The following is a 24,135-nucleotide window of genomic DNA, read 5'->3' as shown; positions in this document are numbered from 1 at the left end:
GGGATGTGGTAGGATATAATTGGGGAAGTGCAAACATGTATGAAACTTATAAAGTAATTTTATTTATTACTGTAGTATGGGTAAAGCAATTCTGAAATTACTTTAGATTAATTCAAGACTGAGCAAATGAGGGGCACCTGGATGGCTCAGTCGGTTAGCGTCCGACTTCGGCTCAGGCCATGAGCTCACGGTTTGTGGGTTCAAACCCCATGTCAGGCTCTGTGCTGACAGCTCAGAACCGGAAGCCTCCTTCAGATTCTGTGTGTGTCTCTCTCTCTGCCCCTCCCCCACGTGTGTGTGTGTGTGTGTGTGTGTGTGTGTGTGTGCGCGCGTGTGTGTGTGTCTCTCTCTCTCAAAAATAAACATTAAAAAAAAAAAAAAAGACTGAGCAAATGAATAAATGTGTTGATGTGGTTTGGGCCCAGGGTTTTTCACTATGGAAAAGGGGACACAGAAATATGGAATGGGGGGGACAAGAAAGAACCCTTGGGGATGGATTAAAATTGAGGGTATCAATATAAGCTCATAATTTCCAATATATATAGGTATGTATATGTTCATGCTTATGTGCATATATAACATATACGTATCTGTATGTGTCGGTATGTGTACACGTATAACTTTGTTGAAAGGCTCAGAAAGCAGACACTTAAATAGCAATGAACAGCCCTCGCAGCCCCAGGTCTTGGTGGCTAATACTATTTCCCACTTTAAAAAGCCAGGCAGGGGCACCCCGATTGGTTAAGCGTCTGACTCCTGATTTCAATTCAGGTCATGGTCTCATGGTTCGTGGGATTGAGTCTCAAGTCTGTACTGTCAGTGCACAGCCTGCTTGGGATTCTCTCTCTCCCTCTCTCTCTTTCTGCCCCTTCTCCCACTCATACTCTGTGTCCTAGAAAAGAAGAAGAAAAAAAAGCCAGGCATTCTTAGAGAAATGGCTGATTCTAGGGTTGGGGTAAAAGGTAGGTAAAGATGAATCTGGAACATCTTGTTATTTCAGAAATTAAAGGAATGCTAAAAAAAATGATGGGGGATGTCATAAGGAAACAGAAACCATCTCGAAGATGTATGCACTGGCCAAATCTAAAACAATTTGAGTCATAAAATAATTAAGTATAATAATGCTATTTTAAGTCATTAAAAACAGGAATTCATGAATCCATACCACTGATAGTTAGATAGATAGAAGGAAGGGCTCTTTCCTTTTTTTTGTAAGTTCTGTTTCTTAATTCCCTCATGAATCTGCATGAGGGAATCTGCACAATCTGCACAAATGCCACAGATAAAGTCACTGCAGAATTTTTACCCCTTCTGTTGTCCAATCTCCAGCTCACTTTTTGCCAGCATCAACACCGGCATTTGCAGTCCCCCTGACTTTCTCTATTCTGTTCTTGTGTTCCTTTTGCTGTTTTCTTGAGGTCTTTTTCTTCTTATACAGGCCCTGTCTTGCAAGTCTATGTTTGGGCTCATTTTTCTTTGCATAATCCAAGGAATCATAAATCCTGCCAAAGCCAGTTGTCTTACCACCACCAAAACGGGTTCCCAATCCAAACACAAAGATGACAGCTGGTGTGGTCTTGTACATTTAGACTAGGTTTTCCCCTGAATTTCTGTCTTAGGTACTGTTGCCTTTCTGGGGGTGAAGAACATCAATGACCATTTGTTTCTGCTGAAGTCGCTGGTTGGTCATGAACTTCCTAGTCTGGATAGTTACTGTGTCTGTCATTCATGATGGCAGCCAAGGTTTAGCAGCCAGGGAGGCCAGGGGAAGGGCTCCTTCTTACAGCAGCGCTGGGGTTGGGAAATCAGCACTCTGCACTCATTACAGTAAAGACTGAATCAGGCAAGAACCATCAACGGATGCTACCTCCAGGGAAAATTTTGATGAAGAGCAGTATATACACATGGTCTTAAAGTGTCTTCTCACAGATGACTTATTTGTTATGAGGGAGGGGGGAAAGCCCACTCGTTATGTATCGGGGAAATCAGGCCACACCTTGACCAGGTGATCAAAATGAACATCACCTGTGAGGGACAGATGGACACTGTGTGCCTAGAGATGTATTAGCTGGAGCAGCACACACCATCACATATACTATTTATTGGCCAAGAACACACAACCGCAATCCAATCACGAGGAAACATGAGAAAAACACAAAGTGACGATCATCACATTAAAAAAAGGGATGTGACGGGGCACCTGGGCGGCTCAGTCGACTTCGGTCCAGGTCATGATCTCACGGTCGGTGAGTCTGAGCCCCACGTCAGGCTCTGTGCCGACAGCTCGGAGCCTGGAGCCTGCTTCGGATTCTGTGTCTCCCTCTCTCTCTGTTCCTCCCCTGCCCGCACTCCGTCTCTCTCTCTCTCAAAAATAAATAAAGATCAAAAAAAAATTTTTTTTTAAAGGATGTGGGAGAGGACTGTATTTTTCAAAAATATCAGTCATAAAAGACAATAAAGGTGGAAGAGACATGACAACTAAATGCAACCCTTAACATTAGACTGGATCCTGTGCTGGAGGGGAGAGGAAATCTACAAAGGATACTGCTGGTCCACTGGTAACACTGGGACACACACTGTACGTTACATAAAGTTTTAAAGCAATTCATGAAGTTTATGACTGTATTCAGACATATTCCTATTCTTAAGAAATCCATACGGAAGTGTTTAGAAGTAAAGGACCATGAGGTATGTGCAAAAAAAAAAAATGTGTACATATGTGTATATGCATATATGTGTGTGTGTGTGGGTAATACTTCATTGAAAATCCTTGTGCATAAGATGTTATGCACATATAGGATCTTCTCAAGATAATTTCCTGAAAGTGAATTGTCTGGATCACATTGTAAGAACATTTTAATGTTCTGGAAACAAATGAACTAACTGCCATCTAGAAAGGGCATGCAAATTGGGGCGACTGTGTGGCTCAATCACTTAAGCATCTGACTCTTGATTTCAGCTCAGGTCAAGATCTCGTGGTTTGTGGAATGGAATCCTGCTTCAGGCTCCATGCTGAGTGTGGAGACTGCTTGGAATTCTCTCTGTCTCTGTCTCTCTGTCTCTCTCTCTGTCTCTGTCTCTCTGTCTCTCTCTCTGTCTCTCTCTCTCTCTGCATCTGCCCCTTCCCCCACTGACACTTTCACTCTATCTAAAAAGTAAAAAAAAATTATTAACAAAAATTATTGGGGAGTCTGGGTCACCCGGTTACACCTCTGACTTTAGCTCACATCATGATCTCATGGTTCATGGGTTTGAACCCTGTGTCAGGCTCTGTGCTGACAGCTCAGAGCCTGGAGCCTGCTTCGGATTCTGTGTCTCCTCCTCTCTCTGCCCATCCCCCTGCTCGCATTCTTTCTCTTTCTCAAAAATAAATAAACATTTAAAAAATTTTTTAGAGAAAAAAATTAAGAGGCTGACCATTATCAAGTGCTTACTAGCCATTCTTTCCCATGCATTGTCTATATGTAGCCTTTGCTCTTTTTTCTGTTGAGCTATGGATTTTGCGTGTGTGCGAGGCTTTCATCAGAACATTTTATCACGTGTCTTGCAGATGTTTCAATAGATTTATTTATAAATTTTTTTAAACATCTTTATTTTTGAGAGACGGAGAGAGACAGAGCACAAGTGGGCGAGGGGCAGAGAACAACAGGGAGACACAGAATCTGAAGCAGGCTCCAGGCTCTGGGCTGTCAGCACAGAGCCAGACACAGGGCTCGAACCCACAAACCGTGAGATCATGACCTGAGCTGAAGTCAGACGCTTAACCGACTGAGCCACCCAGGTGCCCCTATTTCTAAATTGTTAAAGCTTGTGTGTGCACAGCTCCGGGGCCACCAGAGTGTCTTCCAGGGGGAGGGCACGGGGTGGGGAGGTGTGGAAGGGCATCCATATCGTACCCCCTGATTAAATGACAGAATCCTGAGGGGTCTGTATTCAAGACTCTTTCTTCCAGAGGGAATTTTCTTGACTTTTACCAGGTACCAAGGGAACAACAACCAATCTGGGACCACTGCAGTTTGCTTTTTAAAACTGGCTTGCCCAGGGCACCTGGGTGGCTCACTGGGTTAAGCGTCCATCTTCGGCTCAGGTCATGATCTCGTGGTTTGTGGGTTCAAGACTTGCATTGGGCTGTGTGCTGGCAGCCCAGAGCCTGAGGCCTGCTTCAGATTCTGTGTGGCCCCTCTCTCTGCTCCTCCCCCACTCACACTCTGTCTCTCTCTGTCTCTTGAAAATGAATAAATGTTAGAAAAATTTTAAATGAATAAATAAGTAGACAAATAAATAAATAAATAAAATTGGCTTGCCCAAGTGCACACTGAATATAAACTGGACCCCCAGACCCTTGGGAGGGCAAGCCTATCCCTGGCACAGCCCTTTCCACCCTCTGGACTCTCTGGAGACATCCGGTTTCCTCAACAGCTCTCTGACAGGTGTATTCCACTCCACCCCCTCCCCGCTCAGCCTCTCGCTTCTCCCCTCCTCTTTTCCAAGGAGCAGACTCGCTGGGGTGAGCTTCAAAATGTCTCAGGTACAGGCATCGAGCAACCAGTAGGAAGACTGTGATCAATCAGAAAAGACTGGGGCAAAAACATAAACAAAAACGAAAACCCCAAAACCAGGCAGAATGGCTGTCTCAGGGTTTCTCAGGGTGACAGAGTGTGACAGTCTTTATGGTGGGGGTCTTTGAGCCTGCTGCCCCCTCCCTGTGCCACTCACAGCCTTGTTCCTGACACCCAGCTTCTGTATGTGTTGACCCATTGGTTTCAGCTCCTAATTCGAATTCTTTTTCTTGGTCTTTGTAAACTTCCTCAGTTTTCTTTCAACTTTACCTATGCATTTGGCTTGTAGTTTATCTAGGACATAAGCTTCATGTCCCAAGAATATTTTAAGCCGGTAACACTAGAAGTAGAAGCTCGAAGTTTTTTGTTTCTTCCCTTTTTCAATTTGATAAAAATCTGGGTCTTGCCTTGTGTCAGTCGTCACGACAACCCTATAAACTTTACAGTCTCAAGTGTCATTTCCATGGACAAAAAGACTGAGGTTCAGAGAGGTTAAGACTGTTGCTTAATGGCCTACTGAATATGTGATGGGGCTGCGATCTGAACTCAGACATCTTTTCGACCATGCCTACCGCCTCCTCAGAGTAATGATCAAATGAGTGGACTCAGTAGGAGAGGAACTGAGGGTGACCCCAAATTAAAGATGCCACCATCATCACCATGAATGCCTTCTGCCTGACCTCCAGGGCACAGCATATATGTCACTTCCTCAGTGGCCTTCCTTGGGCTCCCAAATTGGAATAGCCAGTATGCTCCATGCATACTTCCGTGTGCTCTGTGTCTCCCCATTGTAGAAGGCAATATACCTTTTCTTATTTATTCAGTAGGTCTCTTCCCCAGTGTTTAAGATCTGGGGGTAATGAATATGTCTGTCTTATTCTCTGCTTTATCCAAAGACCCTAGTGCTGTATATGGCACTGAGAAATACTCAACAAACACAATTTTAAATGAATCTAGGAATGATTTTACATTATGCTTTTCCAGTAGTAAGTAGGTCTACGCTCGCGTGTGTAACTACCTGGAAGCTTGGTCGAGAGCCCCAGGTGAGCACCCCACTCTCAACAATTCTGACCTAAGCTGGGGGGGAGGCTGGAGACCTCATATCCATTATTGTGTTCGGTCCTTATGACTAGCCTGAGAGATAAACAGGGTGAGAAGTTATTCCCCTCACTCTCCAGGTGAGGAAAGTGAGTTGGGGCCAGGGGGTTATCTCGTAACACCTGGCTAAAGTCACCGAGCCAGCTAGTGGCAAAGCCTCCTGAATCCTGGTTGTTTTCCTATCCACAGCTACCTCCAGGTAGCCTCTCTGATAGAGGTAGTGTGTTCTCATGGGTGTGTGCACCAGTGTGTGTGTGTGTGTGTGTGTGTGTGTGTGCACGCGTGTGCCTTGGAGGGGAGTGGGTACAATGGCAGAAGGAGGGCTGACATGGCAGGTACCACTGATCATCTCATAAATAGCCTAAGAAATCCGGGGAGCCTAGGTGGCTCAGTCGGTTAAGCGGCCGACTTCGGCTCAGGTCATGATCTCGCAGTCCGTGAGTTCGAGCCCTGCGTCGGGCTGTGTGCTGACAGCTCAGAGCCTGGAGCCTGTTTCAGATTCTGTGTCTCCCTCTCTCTCTGACCCTCCCCTGTTCATGCTCTGTCTCTCCCCGTCTCAAAAATAAATAAAATGTTAAAGAAAAAAAATTAAAAAAAAAAAAAAGAAATCCATCTTTTCAGCCCTGTGTTGTGTCTTAGGCTGTCATGCTGCCATCAATCTGCCACCAGTTTATGAGGGTAACTGTGCCCGGGGGGGTTACCACGATTACCATCCCTTTCCCATAAATTTATGCTTCAGATGAGGCAGGCTAGGATCCCTTGGTGCCCTCTATGCTCCATCTGACCAAAACCTCCCCCTAACATCTCAGCCCCAGATGATCTCAGCCAGAACCACGCTGAGGGTTGTCAGATTTACCCGGATTTACCGCCACCTTGGTCCCTAGGGGAGGTATTCCTTCCATTCGTTGGAGCAGAAATGCCTTCAAGGCCTTCCTGCCCGTTTCTCATTTCTCTCCACCCCTTGATGGTGCTTCTCTGCCCTCCCTTGTGACTAGGCCTCCTCCCTGTTCTGGCTCTGAGGCCAATTTCATCACATCGCTGTTTATAGCCTTTGCAAGGGATCTGGGAGAACTTAAATCAAGCAAGGCTGACACTGACCTTCAGCAAACACCCCCTCAAAAAGCACACAGCTTTGTCATAACTTTGCTCTCCCACCGAGGTCCCCCAAGATTGGCAATCGTTAGCAAGTGGGAATTAATAAAGACCCTGTTCCGGTACTTTGCAGCCCATGGGCAGGGAAATGACAGTTGCCAGCACGAACTTGGTTCTCTGTAGATGAGGGGTTCACAAGTGCTTGGCGTTGTTCCCTCTGTTGACATCTCAGCTCCGCAGCTCACGCCCTCCCTGATCCCCAAGGGGGTCTCCTCCTCTTTCTAATCCTTTGGACTTCCTGTTCACCAGCACAGAGCCGCGGGCCCGGGGGACCTCTAATTTACCTATGTCTGGAATGCTGTAGCAACTCTCCACTTTAGCCTTGTTCATTTTAATGAGACCATAATCCAAAGCATTTGGGAGGCTTTTATAAGCCAAGCCCTCTGCAAGCACAGGCTCATTATATTCACATTACACCAAGATTGTTCCGGTCAGGGGACAGAGGAAGAAACAGACTTGAAGAATGGAGGAGAGCCTGGCTTGAGGATACAGAGGCTATGATTGATCAGAGGATGATTGATTAGACAGGAGTCCGTACTCCCTCCTTGCACTGGGCCAAGAGACAGGAAGATAATTTTCCTCCTCCTCTCCATCTCCCATGCCTGCCTGTTCCTACGGCTTCTGTGGTGATCTTAATGTTGGGCACACCGGCTTTCCAATGTGTTTTCAGAGACAGGGAGTGGGAAGGAACTCAGAAGTCACAGAGCCCACCTGTCATGGTACAGAGGTGCGGAGAGGTCAAGTGACCTGCCAGTTAGTTCGTGGTTCCTGAACGTCCAGGGATCTGAAGGAAGATCCAAACACACACACAGAGGGCTTGCAGGGTCGCATATACCCAGCTCGGACTGGCCACAGATCTGGGATAAGTCTTTTCTATCCAGGCCCGATGTCTGTTTACATTGCCTTCAGGTCTGAAATCCTCTTTCCAGCCTCAGTCTGCACAGGGCTGAGCCCAGAGTGGGTGTTCAAAAAAATGAGTTTACCGATCCTTTGAGAAAGCCTGCATCCTTAGTTAATTCTTGACATCTGCTGTTTCATTTAAGAGCTCATTTTTATTAAAAAATAAAGACGAATGACTTCAAATATGGTTTAAATTTTGTGTATTCTTAGTTCTCCACGGCTAGGGGGTATTGGGGGGTGCTAATGCATAGAGGATGCAAAGGCTTAAAGCAGCAGAGGCTTAGCATTCACATACAGGGGCCTAATGTTTGAATTGAAAAGGAATGGGGGCGCCCAGGTGGCTCAGTTGGTTAAGCGTCCAACTTCTGCTCACATCACGATCTAGCGGTTTGTGAGTTCGAGCCCCCCGTTGGGCTCTGTGCCGACAGCTCAGAGCCTGAAGCCTGCTTCAGATTCTGTCTCCTTCTCTCTCTGGCCCTCCCCTGACTCATACTCTGTGTCTCTCTCTCTCTGTGTCTCCCTCAAAAACAAACATTAAAAAAAACTTTTTTAAGGAAAAGGAATGAACTTGGGGGGGGGGTATAGTGGAAGGTAGGGTCTGCTTCCCCTCCCTTTCTCAGAACCAGAACAAGGGACATGGTAATCCTCTCCTAAAGCTAAAAGACCTCTTTTTGGTGGGAAGGGGGGAGTATTATTTTCCAATGGTGTCCCAATTAATTACCTTAGAATAGCACCAGCATGTTATGGCTCTCTAAAGCAAGGCCCCGGCTCTTCCCTGGGTCATACATAAGTTATCCATGAAATTGAGGACTCCTGGCATGCCAAAAATCCAGGCAGTGCCGAGTGTCAAACATCATGGGTGCTAGGTGTCTGTGAGGGCTGAGGAAGAGGCAATGCTGTAGGCCATGGGTGTCTGAAGGGGGGCTAAGGTTCCATAAAGGCAGAAGTAGACTCTGTTGCCTTCTCTCCTTTTTTCCCTTCCTTTCCTCATTTTGCCGACTCTAGCATAAATTGTGACAAGAGGTGGTGGGCTTGGGAAAGGACACGGGAGAAGAGATGATAATGCCTGGACTATAAGCCTTTAGGACTAGACTATAAGCAGCAAGCTGCTCCAGTCAGCAAACCCCTAAGGTTTTATGAGCCGGTTTCTGCCTCCCCTGTTCCAGAGGCCCCAAGGGATTATCGCTGTCATGAGGTGTGTATCCTGGTCCTTGTGTTAAAGAAGCCAGACACCACGAATGACCTACCGAAGGCACAGCCAGTAGAGCCAGGCTCTACTCCTCATCCAGCAACTTCTACACAAATTGCAGGCAGGAAAACAAACAACCAACCCGACAGCCTTCAAAAGCCAGGGTTGCAAGCTCAGACTCATAAAGCAGTGGCAACCACTGAAGATTTGAAAAGAGCCTCTGTTCCCCTCATACCTGAGGTCATAATGGCCAACTCAAGTGTCAGGACAGCCACAAGAGAAACTACTTTTTTTTAAAAAAATTTTATTTTTAGTGTTTATTTATGAGAGGGACAGAGAAACAGCGCAAGCAGAGGAGGGGCCTAGAGAGGGGGAGACACAGAATCCCAAGCAGGCTCCAGGCTCTGATCTGTCAGCACAGAGCCCGATGCAGGGCCCGAACCCACGAACCACGAGATCATGACCTGAGCCAAAGTCGGACGCTTAACCGACTGAGTCACCCAGGCACCCCACCCCCCCTTTTTGTGCCTCTGCTCTCACAGAGCCACGTAGAAAGTGTGATTGAAGGTTCATGCCTTGGCACATTTTTGGCGGGACTGCTGACTCTGTTGGGGTTGAGCTCTGTTCACTTCTCCCTGGAGGTGGAAAATAGCCTGGACCTGTGAACCAACTGCTAACTCAACTGTGGTCACCGACACTGGCTTTCTTTTGGTTGACCAAAAATATGGAGTTAATTCACTCCGTAGCCTTTCCGGGACTGCAATCTTCCATCAGAGTCAGCGAGGGGGAGAGATTCGAGGAACTGAATAAAAGGTCTTTCTTTGGGAACTTCAAGGAACATATTTTGATGATTATCTTCTATGGAGTTCACAGAGTGGGTTTTCAAAAACGGCCAATTGGGCCGGTAAAAATAAAGATTTCAGAGTCTTCTCAGGAGCCAATGCTATATTTAAAGTTGCAGAATGGCTATAGTTTAGGGTTGCAGAATGCTATAATTACGGTTGCAAAATTGTTTTCATTAGACTCCTCCTGCCATTACCCCCTCCCAGCAGGCTTCCTGTGTGGATACAGCTATATTCCGATGGGAATCCGTCTGCCCCTCTCTGTTCTAATGAATCCGGTCCTTCTCTTTCAGATTATCTGGCTCATCAACTTGTCATGATCTGCTTCCCTGTGATGATCACCTGCTCCCTGCGCCTTCATTCCTAAAATCCACATTTGGTACTCTGGGACGGGTTTTTGCTCTCCTCCTGCCCACCTCTGTGTCAGTCCTCGGAGCCAGCCCTCAGCCTGCCTTCCACTGTGCTCCCGGGTCACCACAGAGGCTGAGGGGAGACTCACCCTTTATCCTAAGCCCTCTTTATCCCCGACGACTTTCCTTGCTTTTCTTGCCCCCTGTGTTCCCAACTGGGGGACCATCATCTGGGGGACACAATTCTTTGTTAGACAGGGCTTACCCACGCTGTGCAGACTTCTGGCATTCGAGCCCGCTAAATGCCAGCAGCAATCCCTGATCATTGTGATAACTCCAGATGCCCGCCCCATTTCTAGAAACCCCTTCAAGGGGCGGTGTGGCCTCCATGTGAGAAAAGAATCTTGCCTATTCTAGTCACTCCATGCAACAGACCCAACCCTCCCCCATCACATACACACTGGTCCTCCTCTGTGTAGACAGGGACCCCTCCGCTGCCCCTGAACCCTGAAACCCCGTGCAAATGGTGGGGGAGGGGTGGGAATCACCAGTTGCTTGATCTCTGTGGTCATTTCTGGATCTTCAAACCCTTCACTCTCCCTGTGTTTCACCATTTGAGGCCCCTGCTCTCTCTCTTGTGGGGCCTCTCTTCCCTTCTCTCAACTTCACGTGCAAACTAGAGAGCACGCCATCTTCTCACAGAGCTGCTGTGGAAACCCAATAAGAGGGGCGCCTGGGTGGCTCAGTCGGTTAAGCGTCCAACTTTGGCTCAGGTCATGATCTCTTGGTCGGTGAGTTCGAGTCCTGCGTCGGGCTCTGTGCTGACAGCTCAGAGCCTGAAGCCTGTTTCAGATTCTGTGTCTCCCTCTCTCTGACCCTCCCCCATTCATGCTCTATCTCTCTCTGTCTCAAAAATAAATAAATGTTAAAAAAAAAAAGAAAAAAAAAAAAGAAACCCAATGAGACAATAAATGACAAGTACCTGGCGAAGGGCAAATACCTGATAAATGGTAGTGGCTGTCATTTTTATTGGGACTCTTTTTCGGTCCTACTCGAATTGCTGCTGTCATTTTTCATCCTTTCCCAGTGTCCCTTATGCTCAGGGCCAATTTCCAACTTTCAAGAAATCCATTTTTCAAAATATGGCCTGTGGAACACTAATCCCAAAATATTCTTTGTGAAAAACAAAACAAAGAAAGCTCTTTGATCAAGTAAGTCTGGAAAGTGCTGCGTACTCTATCACCATCGTGGAAGCTCACATTAACGTAGTGAAAATTTTGACAAGGCAGCAAAAGAAAAAAAAAAAGCCCATTTCAACCTGCGTTTAATTTTATGTTTCTCAAACTTATTTGACCATAGAACTTTTTTTTTAGTAATTCTTTTTTTTTTTAATTTTTTTTCTTAACGTTTATTTATTATTGAGAGACAGAGACAGAGCATGAGCGTCTCATGTTCTGGACTGTCTCCGGCCATCAACTTTAATGGAAGCAACATTTGTTGAAAGCCCATTGGTTCCCTAGACCTCCAAGCTCCTTGACCTGGAATCTATGAGTCTCTTCTCTGCCTCAGCCACAGCTCAGCTGGCGTGCCCTCTGGAACAGAAAGTTTACTGCTGTCCCATCTGCTGGACCTCAAGGACCTCTCCCACTGCTCTTCAATCTCTCCACTGCGCTAAGCCTTTTCACTCCTCACTCCACCCTGCTCTCAGTCTAGCTCCCTGGGATAAGCTCCAGCGTGCTGGGGCCTTTAGCTTTGTCTCCTGGCCCTTGTGCCCTTCACCCCCTCAGCCTGTTTCCTCTGCATTGCTCTGGGGAACCCCAGCCCGGTGAGAGGACGTCAGAGAATGGCGTGGATTTGGCTTCCATGAAGTCCCGCTTGGATCCTCGCTCGCTGTTCCTTCTCTTCTCTGATCGCTTATTCTCCAAAGATGAACTCACTTCCTCCTTTTCTGCAAAGATCAAAAGTCTACACCTTCCCTAAACTTCCTCCACGTGTTACACCTCAAACCCAGTGGGGCTGAGGGGCCCACTCATGCTTTTGGAGTCGTGTGGCACTCTGTTTCCAAACTTCAAATGAGCACGCCTTTTGACTCAGCAACCCCGTTTCTAGGCATTTTTTCCTAAGGGGATGCTTATACAGTGGGGCAAAGATGAATGTGTGAAGATTATCATTGTATGTTGTGACAAACCCAAGGAAGAACGTAAATAACTCAAATGCCCACCAATAAGGGATTGGTTAAATAAATTATTGTAAAGTCATATATGGAATATTATGCAACCATTTTAAAAATAATGCAGACTTGGGACACCTGGGTCTCAATGTTCAGTCAGTTGACTGTCCGACTCTTAATTTTGGCTCAGGTTATGATCACACGGTTTGTGGGATTGAGCCCCGTGTTGGGCTCTGTGCTGACAGCGTGGAGCCTGCTTAGGATTCTCTGTCTCACTGTCTCTGCCCCTCCCCTGCTCTCTCTCTCTCTGAAATAAACAGTTTAAAAAAATTTTTTCCCCAAGGAAGATATCTAAGTTCGTTGAATTTTAAAAATACATACAGAGAATAACATGGAAAGTATAATCTTATCCATATGAAAAAAATCGGTGTGCCAATATTCACACAAAGATTTCTGGAAGAATGCTCATCCAAATCTTGTCAATTATCTCTGAGGGGTAGGAGTAAGTGCTGTTTTTTCCCCTTTACTGAATTTTTCAAAATGTTTCATAATGCATATGTACTATATATAAAAAGATTAAATGCAACAAGTCTGTGTCTGTACATGTCATTTCTCCCTTCCCTTGCATCCCCAAAAGAGAGCCTTTCTTCTTTCGAAGGCAAAGCTTACCCACTGCTACCTTCTTCCTCACCACGTGCCCGTTTCCAGAACTCCGCTTCTCTCCCTCTCCCTTTAAATAAGCACAGGCCAGCCCCACCTTGAAAACCCCTTCATGCCTGGCTCTGCTTCCTGTGTTCACTACTCAGTTACCTTTTTCTGGAACTTCTCTAATGCGAGGTCTCCCCGTACCTTTGCTTCAGATCTAGCCATTGCCCTCTCAGACTGTGCCGCCTGGCTTCCTCGGATCAATTAACTCTGTTGAGGAACAGTCAACATTGTTGACCATTTCCTCCTTCTTGGAACTTTCTCCTCTCAGTTTCCCTGACATTACCGGCACGGTTCTCTGCCTGTGTCTCTCTGGCTCCCTCACAGGCTCGTTTTCTCCCGCCCCAACCCCCTCTGCCGCCATTCTCTAAAAGCAGAGATTTTCCAACGTGGGCTAAAGTCATTAGAGCACATCTCCAGGCCGTCTCCTGACAAACCCTTCCAGGGCTTCTCCAAAATCAACAAGACACAACCGGAAGTCCTTGGCAGGGTGCTCGACGCCTCTTGGCCTTGTGGCTCCCTGAGTCGCTGACCCAGCTCTCAACCCTAGGCAAATCACTTTACCCATCACCCCTAAACACATTTACCCAATGACGTAAAGCCCAGCTTTCCACAATGCTGTTTCCTGCCTCTCATGACTATCCCCTAAGTGACCTGACCCAAGTTTTGCCTACCCTTTCATTCCTCCTTAAAGCCTCCCCAAACTGCCCCCCAACCTGTACTGCTCTTTCTCCCCGGGATTCCCACTGAATCTACTACATATACCATGCATTTGTCTGTTTGCTTCGTCTCCCTTCATTATCCAGTTTTCTTCTTAAGTGTGTATGTCTCGTCTCTGCCTGAGGGCAGAAGCCACCAAAGTGTGGTGCAACATCCCAATAACCAATAACCAATAACCACAGCCAATAACCACAGCTCAGGTTCAGGTGGCTGTGAGGTATGTCATCTGAGCCTTGAAGGTGTCCGCAGGCCTCTAGAGGTGTTCACGACACAGTCAGCAATATGAATCTGGTGCCCAGAGCCGTAAACCTGGTATCCTCAGCCTGTCCTCATATGTCAAATCCACAAGGCCAGGGAAGACTGTACTAGAATGGGTGCCCCGTGAGAACCAGAGAGTCCATAGCAGATGCTATGCTAAGAGGGAGACAGGAAAAGAGCCAAAACTACCCCAAATGGCCTCCCCAGGACCTCTCTTATGGCACACTTTCAATCTCTTTCGAATGATTTGGGCACAAATCTTAAGCATCTTAGCAAAGGGTAAGCTCCTTGAGCGAAAGGGCAGTGAGTTCTTCTTTGCATTTATCTTGACCCTTAGACACAAATATACACACAAGCCCTGGCATTTGGAGATTGGACAGTGAATGTTAAATAGAAGCATGAGTCTTTATGGGATACTTACCTTAGATTCTGGGGATAGAGAGCACGGTGTTGCTGTTGCCTTGAAGGATTTCAGCCCAGTAGGGGACTCAGACGTATCCACTAGCAAATGCAGTGGACATCTCCTAAGTGCCAGGCACCGTGAGGGAGTGAGGCAAGAAAAAGGCGGACAGGATCGCCATATTCATGACACTCACATCCTAATACTATCCTGTGGGCTCTACAGTCTTATTCTGAGAGAAAAATAGACATGGATCAATAGACAGATGGAGAGATATAAATATAGGTACGCTCTATATACCGTGGAATGCTACACAGTCATAAAGAGGAGGAGATTGTGCCATTTGCAACCACCATGGATGGACCTAGAGGGTATTATGCCAAGTGAAGGTAAGTCAGACTGAGAGACAAATACCACATGATTTCGCTCATATGTGGAATCCGAAAAAACAACAAATGAATAAACAGCAGAATCAGATCTATAAATACAGAGGACAAACAGATGGTTGCCAGAAGGGAGGTGGGAGGGTGGGCAGAATGGGGGAAGGGGAGCAGGAGATAGAGGCTTTTGGTTGTGGAATGAATGAATCAGGGGAAGAAAAGGCACCACGTAGGGAACGCAGTCAACGATACTGTAACAGTGCTGTAGGGTGACCGATGGCAGCTACACTTGTGGGGAGCACGGCGTAATGTCTAAACTTGTGCAGTCAGTATGGTGCACACCTGAAACTAATGTAATGGGGTGTGTCAGCTGCACTCAAATTAAATAACTGAATCAATAAGCCCTCTCAGAAGGAAAAACAAAAGAGTAGAATGTTAGAGGGGGAAAGAACATTAAAGACGATGCGGTCTACTTGCAGACGAGGGGGGCCAGAGAGTAGCAATGACTTCACCATAGCCATGTGGTTATAAAGTTGGCGGGTACGGGGCTAGGTCTAACCTCCGGCTTCAGTGCTCACAACACACACACACACACACACACACATACACACACACACACACACACACACACACCTGCTAAGTTAAACATAATCCGACATGGGCAGCATATCTATGAGTATAGTGGCACAGTCCCTCATGCCAGAACCTGCCAGTCTTAACGCACAGCACGGCGGCCTGCCTTTCGTGGAAACAGCTAAGCTCTCCACCAAACATCTGCTGAGAAGCAGAATTCTTTTTCCTCGCAAACTGGCTTTGCGATGTGAGTCTTCAGCTATTAAAATTACCCCAGCTGGATGGCAAGGTGAGTAGCGGTGGGGCGGGGTGAGGGTTTGGAGCTGACCTCCATCATCTAAGCTCCCGGGCCCCCCCACATCAGGCCGTTTAGTGGCTCGCTGCACCTCTGCCACGTCAGCTCCTTTTCTTCTAGTCTCAGGCTCCTTTCAGCACCCAATGTCTGGGGATGGAGGTCAGGCTTTCCAAGGGGACCCAGTCTGCCCGCTCATGATCCCCTCTGCCAAGCTGTGGGGGATGGATTTTCCTGGGATCACACTGCTATATTCTGAAGCTCTTTCTCTCCCTCTCCACCCTTTCTCCACGGAGCATGGGCACTGGTCTCTGATTCTGTGGCGAGGGGCCATCCCTCCCACACTTGGGGAACAGCGGGGTGTGGCTCTGCCCTGTCTGTGGCAGCTGAGGACAAGTCTCCCAGGGGCAAAGACTCACCCGTGCGGTGGGCCTGCTTCCAACCATCCCTCCACCGAGTCACTTCCGCTCCCCAAGTGGTACTCAGGGCCAGAGGTCCTGGGCTGAGCCACAGTGCATAAGAGCAGGATGGGCCTTAGGGATCACCCAGGAGGAAAACGAGGCCCAGAGACAGAAACGCTTTGACCAGAGCCTCACGTGGGGACAGGACTCGAGCCCCTATTTTTGACTCTCAAATCACTTGGATAGCTGGGAGAACTCCCACGACCGGACCCTCTCGCCACAGGTGGCTATTAATGGCTCAGACAGGCCAGTGGGAAGCTCCAAGATGGGCCAGTCACCAAAGGCCCGGGGCCGGCTGTGTGGCCCCCAGGTGTGAGAAGGGGCCGCACCTGGGGCCAGGTACCAGCTTGCATCAGAAGATGTGGTCGCCTGGGAGGCCCAGCCAGAGGCAGGCAGGCAGGCAGGCAGGCAGGAGGGGCCTCGGGGTGGAAACAGCCTGGCTGGCAGGAGCAGGCCCTGGCGCCTGGCCACCGGGGGCCGTACTCCTCAGCAAATGTGTTTTCTGGTTTACGTACCGTCCCCACCAACACCCCTCTCCCCCACAAAGCATAACATCACCATGTTTTGCTTTGAGGGGAGATGATGAATCTTGGCCAACAGATGTAATTCTCAGATTGGTGGGGCCTTTGGAGGAGCGTGTGAAGCCAGTTCCCCTTGGGGAAGGGCCAGTCTGGAAGGGCTGCCCTGCTTTGCTGGGCATTTTACTTTTTCCATGTGGGTGAAAAAAACCCTGGTTCTTCACACGCCATGGATCCAAAGGCCAAATATTTGCTGTCTGCCCTGCCTTTTCCATCTCAGGTAGAGGTGGCAGGTCTTCCTGGCTCCTGGGGAGAATGAGGGAAGACACTTGCGGGGAGGGGTGGGGGGGTGCCCTGGGAATCAACCCTCATCTTCCCCCGCAGCCCGGCAGCCCATGCCCCTGGGATGTTATGGGAGATCACGGAAGGTTTCCTGGAGACTGGAGGACAAATACATGATAGCGGCCCCAAAGGCCTCAGTGAAGAGGAATTTGGCCCCACGTGGTGGTGAGGCTGTTGGTTGAGAACAGGGAAGAAGAGGTGAGAGGGGCAGACTTTGGGAACCCAAGGAGGGAGCCTGTAGACTTCCGGCTGGCAGGCCACAAAGACCCCGAGACCTGCTGCCACAGTAGTCCCTCCTCCTCGAAATATTCATCCACACTAGCTCATTTCCTCTTCCATTCGGAGGAGTGGAATTGCCTTGCTGAGTTTCAGAAAGGCAGGTCATGTGCTCCCGACTCCCTCCTCTCTGGGAGCCAGATGGCTCCTCCACTCCAGGGGATTCCTGCCCTGCCCTGCTGTCCCTCACTCTGTTTTCTCTTTTTTTTTATTTTTTTATTTTTTTATTTTTTTTTAAATTTTTTTTTTTCAACGTTTTTTTATTTATTTTTGGGACAGAGAGAGACAGAGCATGAACAGGGGAGGGGCAGAGAGAGAGGGAGACACAGAATCGGAAACAGGCTCCAGGCTCCGAGCTGTCAGCACAGAGCCTGACACGGGGCTCGAACTCACGGACCGCGAGATTGTGACCTGGCTGAAGTCGGACGCTTAACCGACTGCGCCACCCAGGCGCCCCTCACTCTGTTTTCTCTTACAGTGTTTGCCGGTGATGTTGGTGGAGCCACACCACTCTGAGTATGTGTAGCATCTCACCATCGTCATGAAGGCCCAGAGCAGTATGGGCCCCAAGCCTGTGGTGAGATGTGGTCTAAGACCCTTCCAAAGGCTTCTGGGTAATGACCTGCCCTAGGCCGGCTGACCGGGGTGAGTGCGTCTCCACAGATGTGGTAGCTGAAGGCAGGAGCTTCGTGGGTGAGGCTCCTCTCTGCTGCCATGGGAACTCCCTGGAGGTGATTATAACTTGCTTGCCTCATCCCAGACAGCCCAAGACACGGTGAGGCCGTCAGCAAGCACAGATAGAGGGTCCGGAGGCCAGAGGGAAGGAAGTGACAGAGAGGCAGGGGTGCGTTGGCCAGTGCTCTGGCCTGGAAGTCAGGCCGCTGGGTTCTGGTTCTCTGGACTCACTGTGAGTCTTAAGCAAGTTCCTTTCTCCTATCCCTAGGACCAGCAACATAATTCGTAGAGGCCGGTAAAGTGTTAGGAGCCCTTGTTTAAAAGTTACTAAGCATTTTCAAGACATTGAACCCAGTGTGAGGCCTTCCGAGCGCAGGAAGCTGTGAAGATGCACAGGTCTGCACACCCATGAAGCCGCTTCTACCTGTTTGGGCCTCAGTTTCCTCAACTATACAACACGGAGGCTGCATTCAGTCAGAGAGGTTTGTCTGTGGGGCCCTTTCTCCACAGGAACCCTTAGACCCTCATATGTAAAAGACACAAACAGAGCTGATACTTCAACAACACCTGGGAGTATATTTAAAGCCACATAGATGATCTCGAAGGTCTTTGTCAGCCCCAGCATTCGGTAAGTCAAAGGAGTGATGAGGTTCTCACTACCAGGAACACCGGCACCTGCCCGAGGTGCTGTGGAAGGATTATTGGAAAGCATGGGAGAGAGCATTAAAAACCCCAAAGGTTGCCTGTCCCATAAGATGATCCCAAAGTCTGCTGCGCCCTTAGCCTGAAAATGAGTGTTAAGGCAAAGTGTGCTTTTTCCCAGGCCTCAAGAAAGCCAGGCCCAGGTATGAGCACCAGGGACCAAGTCTGGTTCTTGTCTCTGCAAGGAAGGGCCACTGTGGGGATAACCCAGTGCTCCAGGGGAGAGCTCAGGCCTGGACCACTGGTCTTTCCCAGATGCTTTGTCCCTGGGAGGTCAGAGGGCTGGTCAGCCAGGGTTCAGAGGCTGGGGTGGGGCAGGGCCTGGGCTGAGCGACTTGGACAAAACAGGTCTCTCCTGAAGAAGGGGTTGAAGTTCCTGGAGGACAGTACCTAGGCCTGGCACCTGGCAAGCTAGGTAGGGGGCTGCGGGAGCTCTAGGATGGGTCCCCTGGTTGGGGATTTACACCACCCAGAAGGCTGGGCTGGTGACATCTTTCTGCGCTGACCGGTTAAAGGGACCAGAAACTTCTCTGGAAGTTCAAACTGTTTTTAGGGATAGAGCGATGCGGAGTGAGAAGGTGACTGTGTGAACTCTCCCTCCTCTAGACACTCAGGGCTGCATGCGTCCCCCATATCAGTGCCTTAGGCAGGAGGTTCAGAAGGGCAGGAGAGCCCATGGCTACCCCGCCCCACCCCGAGAGTCCTCCCCTCCGCGCCCGGGCGGGGAGGGGAGCGCGGGGGGTCCCGCCGGGGTTCGCCTCGTCCTCGAGCGCTCGGGGCTTACCTTTCATGATCCCTCCGGTAGGGGCCTCGGGAGCGCCCCGGGGCGGCGGCTCGAGCTGCGGACTGGCGCGCGCGGTGAAGCCGGCGGGTCCTCGGCCGGCACCCGCTCGCCGCCCTACGCGCCGCCCGCTCGAGCGCCGGGCTGCGGAGGCGGCGCGCCGAGGGGAGGGTCCGCGGGGTCGCAGCCGGGGGGCGCCGGGCCGCCCATCCCGCCGCCGCCGCCGCCCGCGCGCTTCCCGCTGGAGGCCGGCGAGGTCTGCGGCCGGCCCGCGCCCCGCGCTCCCCGCCTCCCGCCTCCCCCCTGCTCGCTGGCGCGCGCTCCCTCCCTCGTCGTCACTCCCTGGGCCCCGGCCCAGATCCACTTCCTCGGTATTTTCAAAACTGCCGCGGCGGGCCTCTTTGTGCCGCCGCGGGGGCCCCCCGACCCCGGGCCCCGCCGGCTCCCCGGGCCCGCCCTGCGGCCGCCGCGCCCGGGGGAGGCGCCTCCCGAGCCGCCGCCCGCCCCGGGGGCCGCCTCGTGGCCGGGCTGGGGTGCGGGAGCGGGGTTCAGCCCTGGACCGCGCGGTCTCCTCGTCCGTCTAAGGGGGAGACGTACTGGGAGAAGACAGGCTCCCCGGGTTGCTGCCCCAGCCTCTCCTGCCCCGGTTTGCCTGGGACTGTCTCCGCCTTAGCACTGAAATTCCGCCCCCCTCCCCCGCAGCCCCTCGGTCCCGGGAAGACCCCGCGAGGTTGGTCCCCAGCCCCGCCACGCTGGGCAAATGACTCAGCAGCCACTTCGTGTCTCCAAACCTCCGTGTTCTGACGGAGGGAGCTGGGCCCCAGGCGCTCCCAAATTCTGTGATTTTGTTCGTGGAGGGGCCTCTGGTATAAACAGTGACATCCATCGGAGGGGAACAGACCTCTAGCAGGGAGTTGTGACTCTCGTCCTAGGCTCCCACCTGGGATCCTCACTTGTCATTCTTCATGAATGGATCCCTACCTACCGCACACCAGGTTCCTCCCCAAACTCTGGGAGTGTGCGGAATACTTCACACCAGCCCTGGCCCCAAGAGGTTGCATCTGGTGACGAAAGCCAACAATTTGACAAGTGAGGGGGCTGAGGTGTGATGAAAGTTATAACAGGACAGTGCAGGGAGAGAGGGGACCACAGAACGGGGGCAACCCTGCCCGGCCTTTTCCCACATCCCCACACTTCCATGCCCACGCCCGGCTTGGCCCATGGAGTAAAGTAGGTATGGCCAAAACGCAAGAACTTTCCTCTAAACCAGGAGCTGAGAAGGGGCCAGCCATCAGAAAGCCAATTCACAATCCCAGCCGATTAGAAAGCCAATCAGCCATCTCTAATCTGCTCCACCTGGTCAAGGCAAGTTTCAGTTTGTAAAGCACGTTCTCTCAATGGTCTCAAGACAACCTCACCACAGCCTCCAGCGAGGGAGCCAGGTCCCATGCTGCCCATCTTACAGACGCAGAGACTGAGGTTCAGAGAGGATGTTGCCTCCCTGGCAGCAGTCACAATGTCCTCCTTGAACCTGGATTCCGAGTCTACCTCCCGTCTGCTGGCGTTGTGGCCTGGGTCGGAGAATTGCTTGGTAAATACCAGGGAGATATTCACATCAAAGGAATCCTTACCTAGGCTACCTGTGTATTAATTTATTTAATCCTCGTAGTAGCCTTATGAGATAAGCACAATTGTTGTCCTCATTTTTTAGCGGAGGTTAACTGAGGCAAGGAGCGATTTAATAATGTGCTTCCTGTCATGTAGCTAGTAAGTGGAGATCTTGAAAGCCGAACCCAGGCAGGCTAAATCCAGTGCCTGTGTGTATAGCTTCAGTCCATCACACTGCCTCTCATAGAAGGCAATATTTATTGACAGAAATATTATTGACAGAAATATCTGTCAAATATTTATTGACAGAAAGAACAAGCAAATGACCTTTGGTTTTCTCCATGCTTTCTCAATTGGCTTGATCCAAGATGTTTGGTGACAAAAAGGGCCTATCCCTGATGTGAGGGAGTGCTCCCCCAACCCCTGTCCCTACCCTTTTGGATTTGGAGGATGTACATACCCTGTGGTATTGCTATGATGTGCAAATGAATCAGCAAAGAAATGAAATATGTCCGTGTCTGGTGGCAGATCGGCCCTGGGTGAGCAGAGCTGGACCCCAGCCCTGAAGAGGTTCAGAGGATGAACTCCAGTTCCAAAAGGACTCTAGGGGAGAGGGGACCTAGCTCTGTGGAGTGGCAGGAAAGAGCTGGAGATGAGTTGGCAGGCACAAGGGGTCAAGGCTCCAAAATAGTTCAGAGGGAAGGCAGAATGATGAGAATAAAGGATGATCACAGATCAAGAAGGGAGGAGACAGGGATTTTCTAAGAGATCATACTAGCCTTTGGGTGAAAGCCTTTCAGCTGCAATTTCAGGCATTTTCTACCAACAGCCAGAGGGATAGACCCAGGGTCAATTGAAACAAAATCCCCACCCAGACCAGAATGGGAGGGGGGGTGTTATCAGGATGGGGCTCAGGCTGGGACTTCAGCACAGAGGCAGAGACAGCAAAGGGGGGGGGGGGCGGGATGGGATAGGGAGAAATGCTTAATGCTGTTTTTAACTTGTGTGTGGGCTGGGGAGGGGGTGAGGACATTTGACTGTGGCACTTAAGCCGTACTCTGCTGAAAGCCAAAGGAAGTAGCTATAGAACAGATGTCATTTAGAGGGAAAAAAAAAAAAAAAAGAATCACTAGTGATGGAACTCCCCGTGTATTAATGGAGGTACAAAGTCCCACCTCAGTTTGTGAGCAGTGCTATGATTTGCTCAGAACAGAACCTCCTAGGGAGCCCCCCAGACCATCCTTTCTCTCTTGTGCTTCAGGCACAAAACATCTCTTTCTCCGAAAGTTCGATTCCTCCCTCTGTGCTTTTGATCCTTTCTTCTCGCAGCCTGTTCTTCTCCAGCATTAGGACCTTGCTTCCACTTTTCCTTCTCAGGCTGTAGCTGTAACTCACAATGCTTGCTAAAATTGCTACCTTCCTCTTAGTTGCCAAGATAATTACTCTTTCAAAACTTGCATTCTCTTCAAACTTTTGTAGACTTAACACTGTATTTGTCAGAGTTCTCCAAGGAAACAGAACCAATAAGCCGGTAGGCTGGAGACCCAGGGAAGAATTAATGTTGCAGCTCAAGTCCAAAGGCAGTCTGCTGACAGAATTCCCTCTTTCTCTGGGGAGGTCAGTCTTTTTTGTTGTTGTTGTTTTGTTTTGTTTTCCTGTTAAGGTCTTCAACGGATTAGAGAAGGCCCCAAAGATTTTTGTATTTTCGGCCTCTAATATCAAGTTCCTCACATCCTGCTACCCAATTGCTAAGCCAGGCCACATATTTATGTTTTTATTACTGTGGCCTCCCATTTCAAGATAGCAGCTTCTACGGTAGTCAGAGCAAGTAATGCTAGTTCTAACAACTGCAAGATTTGAATGACAGCACAGCAATAGTTTATCTCTCACGTAGATCACAATCCATTGCAGGTTAGATGGCTCCCTTACAAATGTTGCCTCGGGGATGGGGGCTTCTTCCGTCCTGTGAGGCTGCCATCTTTAATAAGTAGCCCCCAAGGTTGACGTAGAAGGGGGAGAGAGATTGGAGGATTGTGGGTTGGAGGTAATCCTGGCACACGCCTAGGAGAGGCACACACCACCATCGGCTATATTCCATTGGCTGGAACTCAGTCACATGACCTCAAGCAAAGGCAGGGGCTGGGAAACATCCCTTAGGGGGGTTACCGTGAGGAGAGGGGGAAACATGGATGCTGGCGAGGCCTCCAGTGCACTAACAAACCCGTCTGCAACCCAGAACTTGGCGAGATTTTTGTCCTTACTCCCCCAGTAAGCTCTCCAATGCAGTGGATTGAAACTCCATGCAGGGTTGTTGTCACTTTGTTCATGCCAGAGCTTCACCCAAATCATCGTTCATTGGAAGCCAAAGAGTAAACTACCTTTAGAAGGCAGGTATGCTCACCCAGCCTGCACAGGAGTAAAATATTTTTGAAAGGTCACGCGGGGCCAGTTCCAACAGAGCAGTGCCCTAGCCGTACAGGAAAATATAAATCCCATTTTTCTGTTGGATTCCATTTAAAATAAGAAATAGAATTTCCTGGGGTGGGCGGCGGCGGGGGGGGGGACCCTTCAACATTCTCAGTTGAAGACATTTGTCCCAAGAAGTGTTAAATTGGCCTTCTTTGGCCCATACTCTGGACTATCTGATATTTTCACAATTCTTAAGTTTCCTATCTTTTATTGCTTCCTCCCAGAAATTCACCTAAGTTTCCTCCCATGTCTGTGGATTCTTGCCTTACATTACATTTATCAATACTAGAACTTTTGAGAATGTACATAGGGGCCAAGAGGTGCCCTGTAATACCACTCTTTACTAGCGGGTGATGCTATATTATATGAATTCTTCTGGCCTGAGAAATTCTTAAAGGGGCCTCACATTATCATACTAATACCTTATTTTATGAACTCTGTAAGGGTGAAGTTCTGAAGAAATCAGTTTATCTTGATGTTTTTTAAAAAGATTGTACGTTTTTTAAGTTTATTTATTTGTTTGGAGAGAGAGAGATTGAGTGCAAGTGGGGGAGAGGCAGAGAGAGGTGGGGAGAGAGAGTATCCTAAGCAGGCTGTATGCTCAGCGTGGAGCCCAACACAGGGCTAGATCCCACAAACTATAAGATCATGACCTGAGCTGGTGATATACCTGGGTGGCTCAGTTGGTTAAGTGTCTGATTTCGGCTCAGGTCAT

The 24,135-nt window shown here is 49.4% G+C and overlaps 1 protein-coding gene and 1 pseudogene across 1 annotated transcript in view; both read right to left on the bottom strand.

The window, feature by feature from the left end:
* Window positions 1-19,902, bottom strand: part of SCARA3 (scavenger receptor class A member 3) — a 50,739-nt gene extending 30,837 nt beyond the window's left edge. The window contains exon 1 of the mRNA XM_019440851.2: window positions 19,347-19,902. Coding sequence (XP_019296396.1) covers window positions 19,347-19,353 — 7 coding nt within the window. The 5' untranslated portion in view covers window positions 19,354-19,902. The remainder of the gene's footprint in view (window positions 1-19,346) is intronic.
* LOC109262345 (40S ribosomal protein S24-like) lies at window positions 1,204-2,333 on the bottom strand (annotated as a pseudogene).
* Window positions 19,903-24,135: the final 4,233 nt, after the last annotated feature.

The sequence above is a fragment of the Panthera pardus genome, unplaced genomic scaffold (assembly GCF_024362965.1).
Source record: "Panthera pardus isolate Hobbes unplaced genomic scaffold, ASM2436296v1 HiC_scaffold_13, whole genome shotgun sequence".
NCBI classification, from domain to species: Eukaryota; Metazoa; Chordata; class Mammalia; order Carnivora; family Felidae; genus Panthera; species Panthera pardus.
This window is presented reverse-complemented; position numbering and strand designations above follow the sequence as displayed.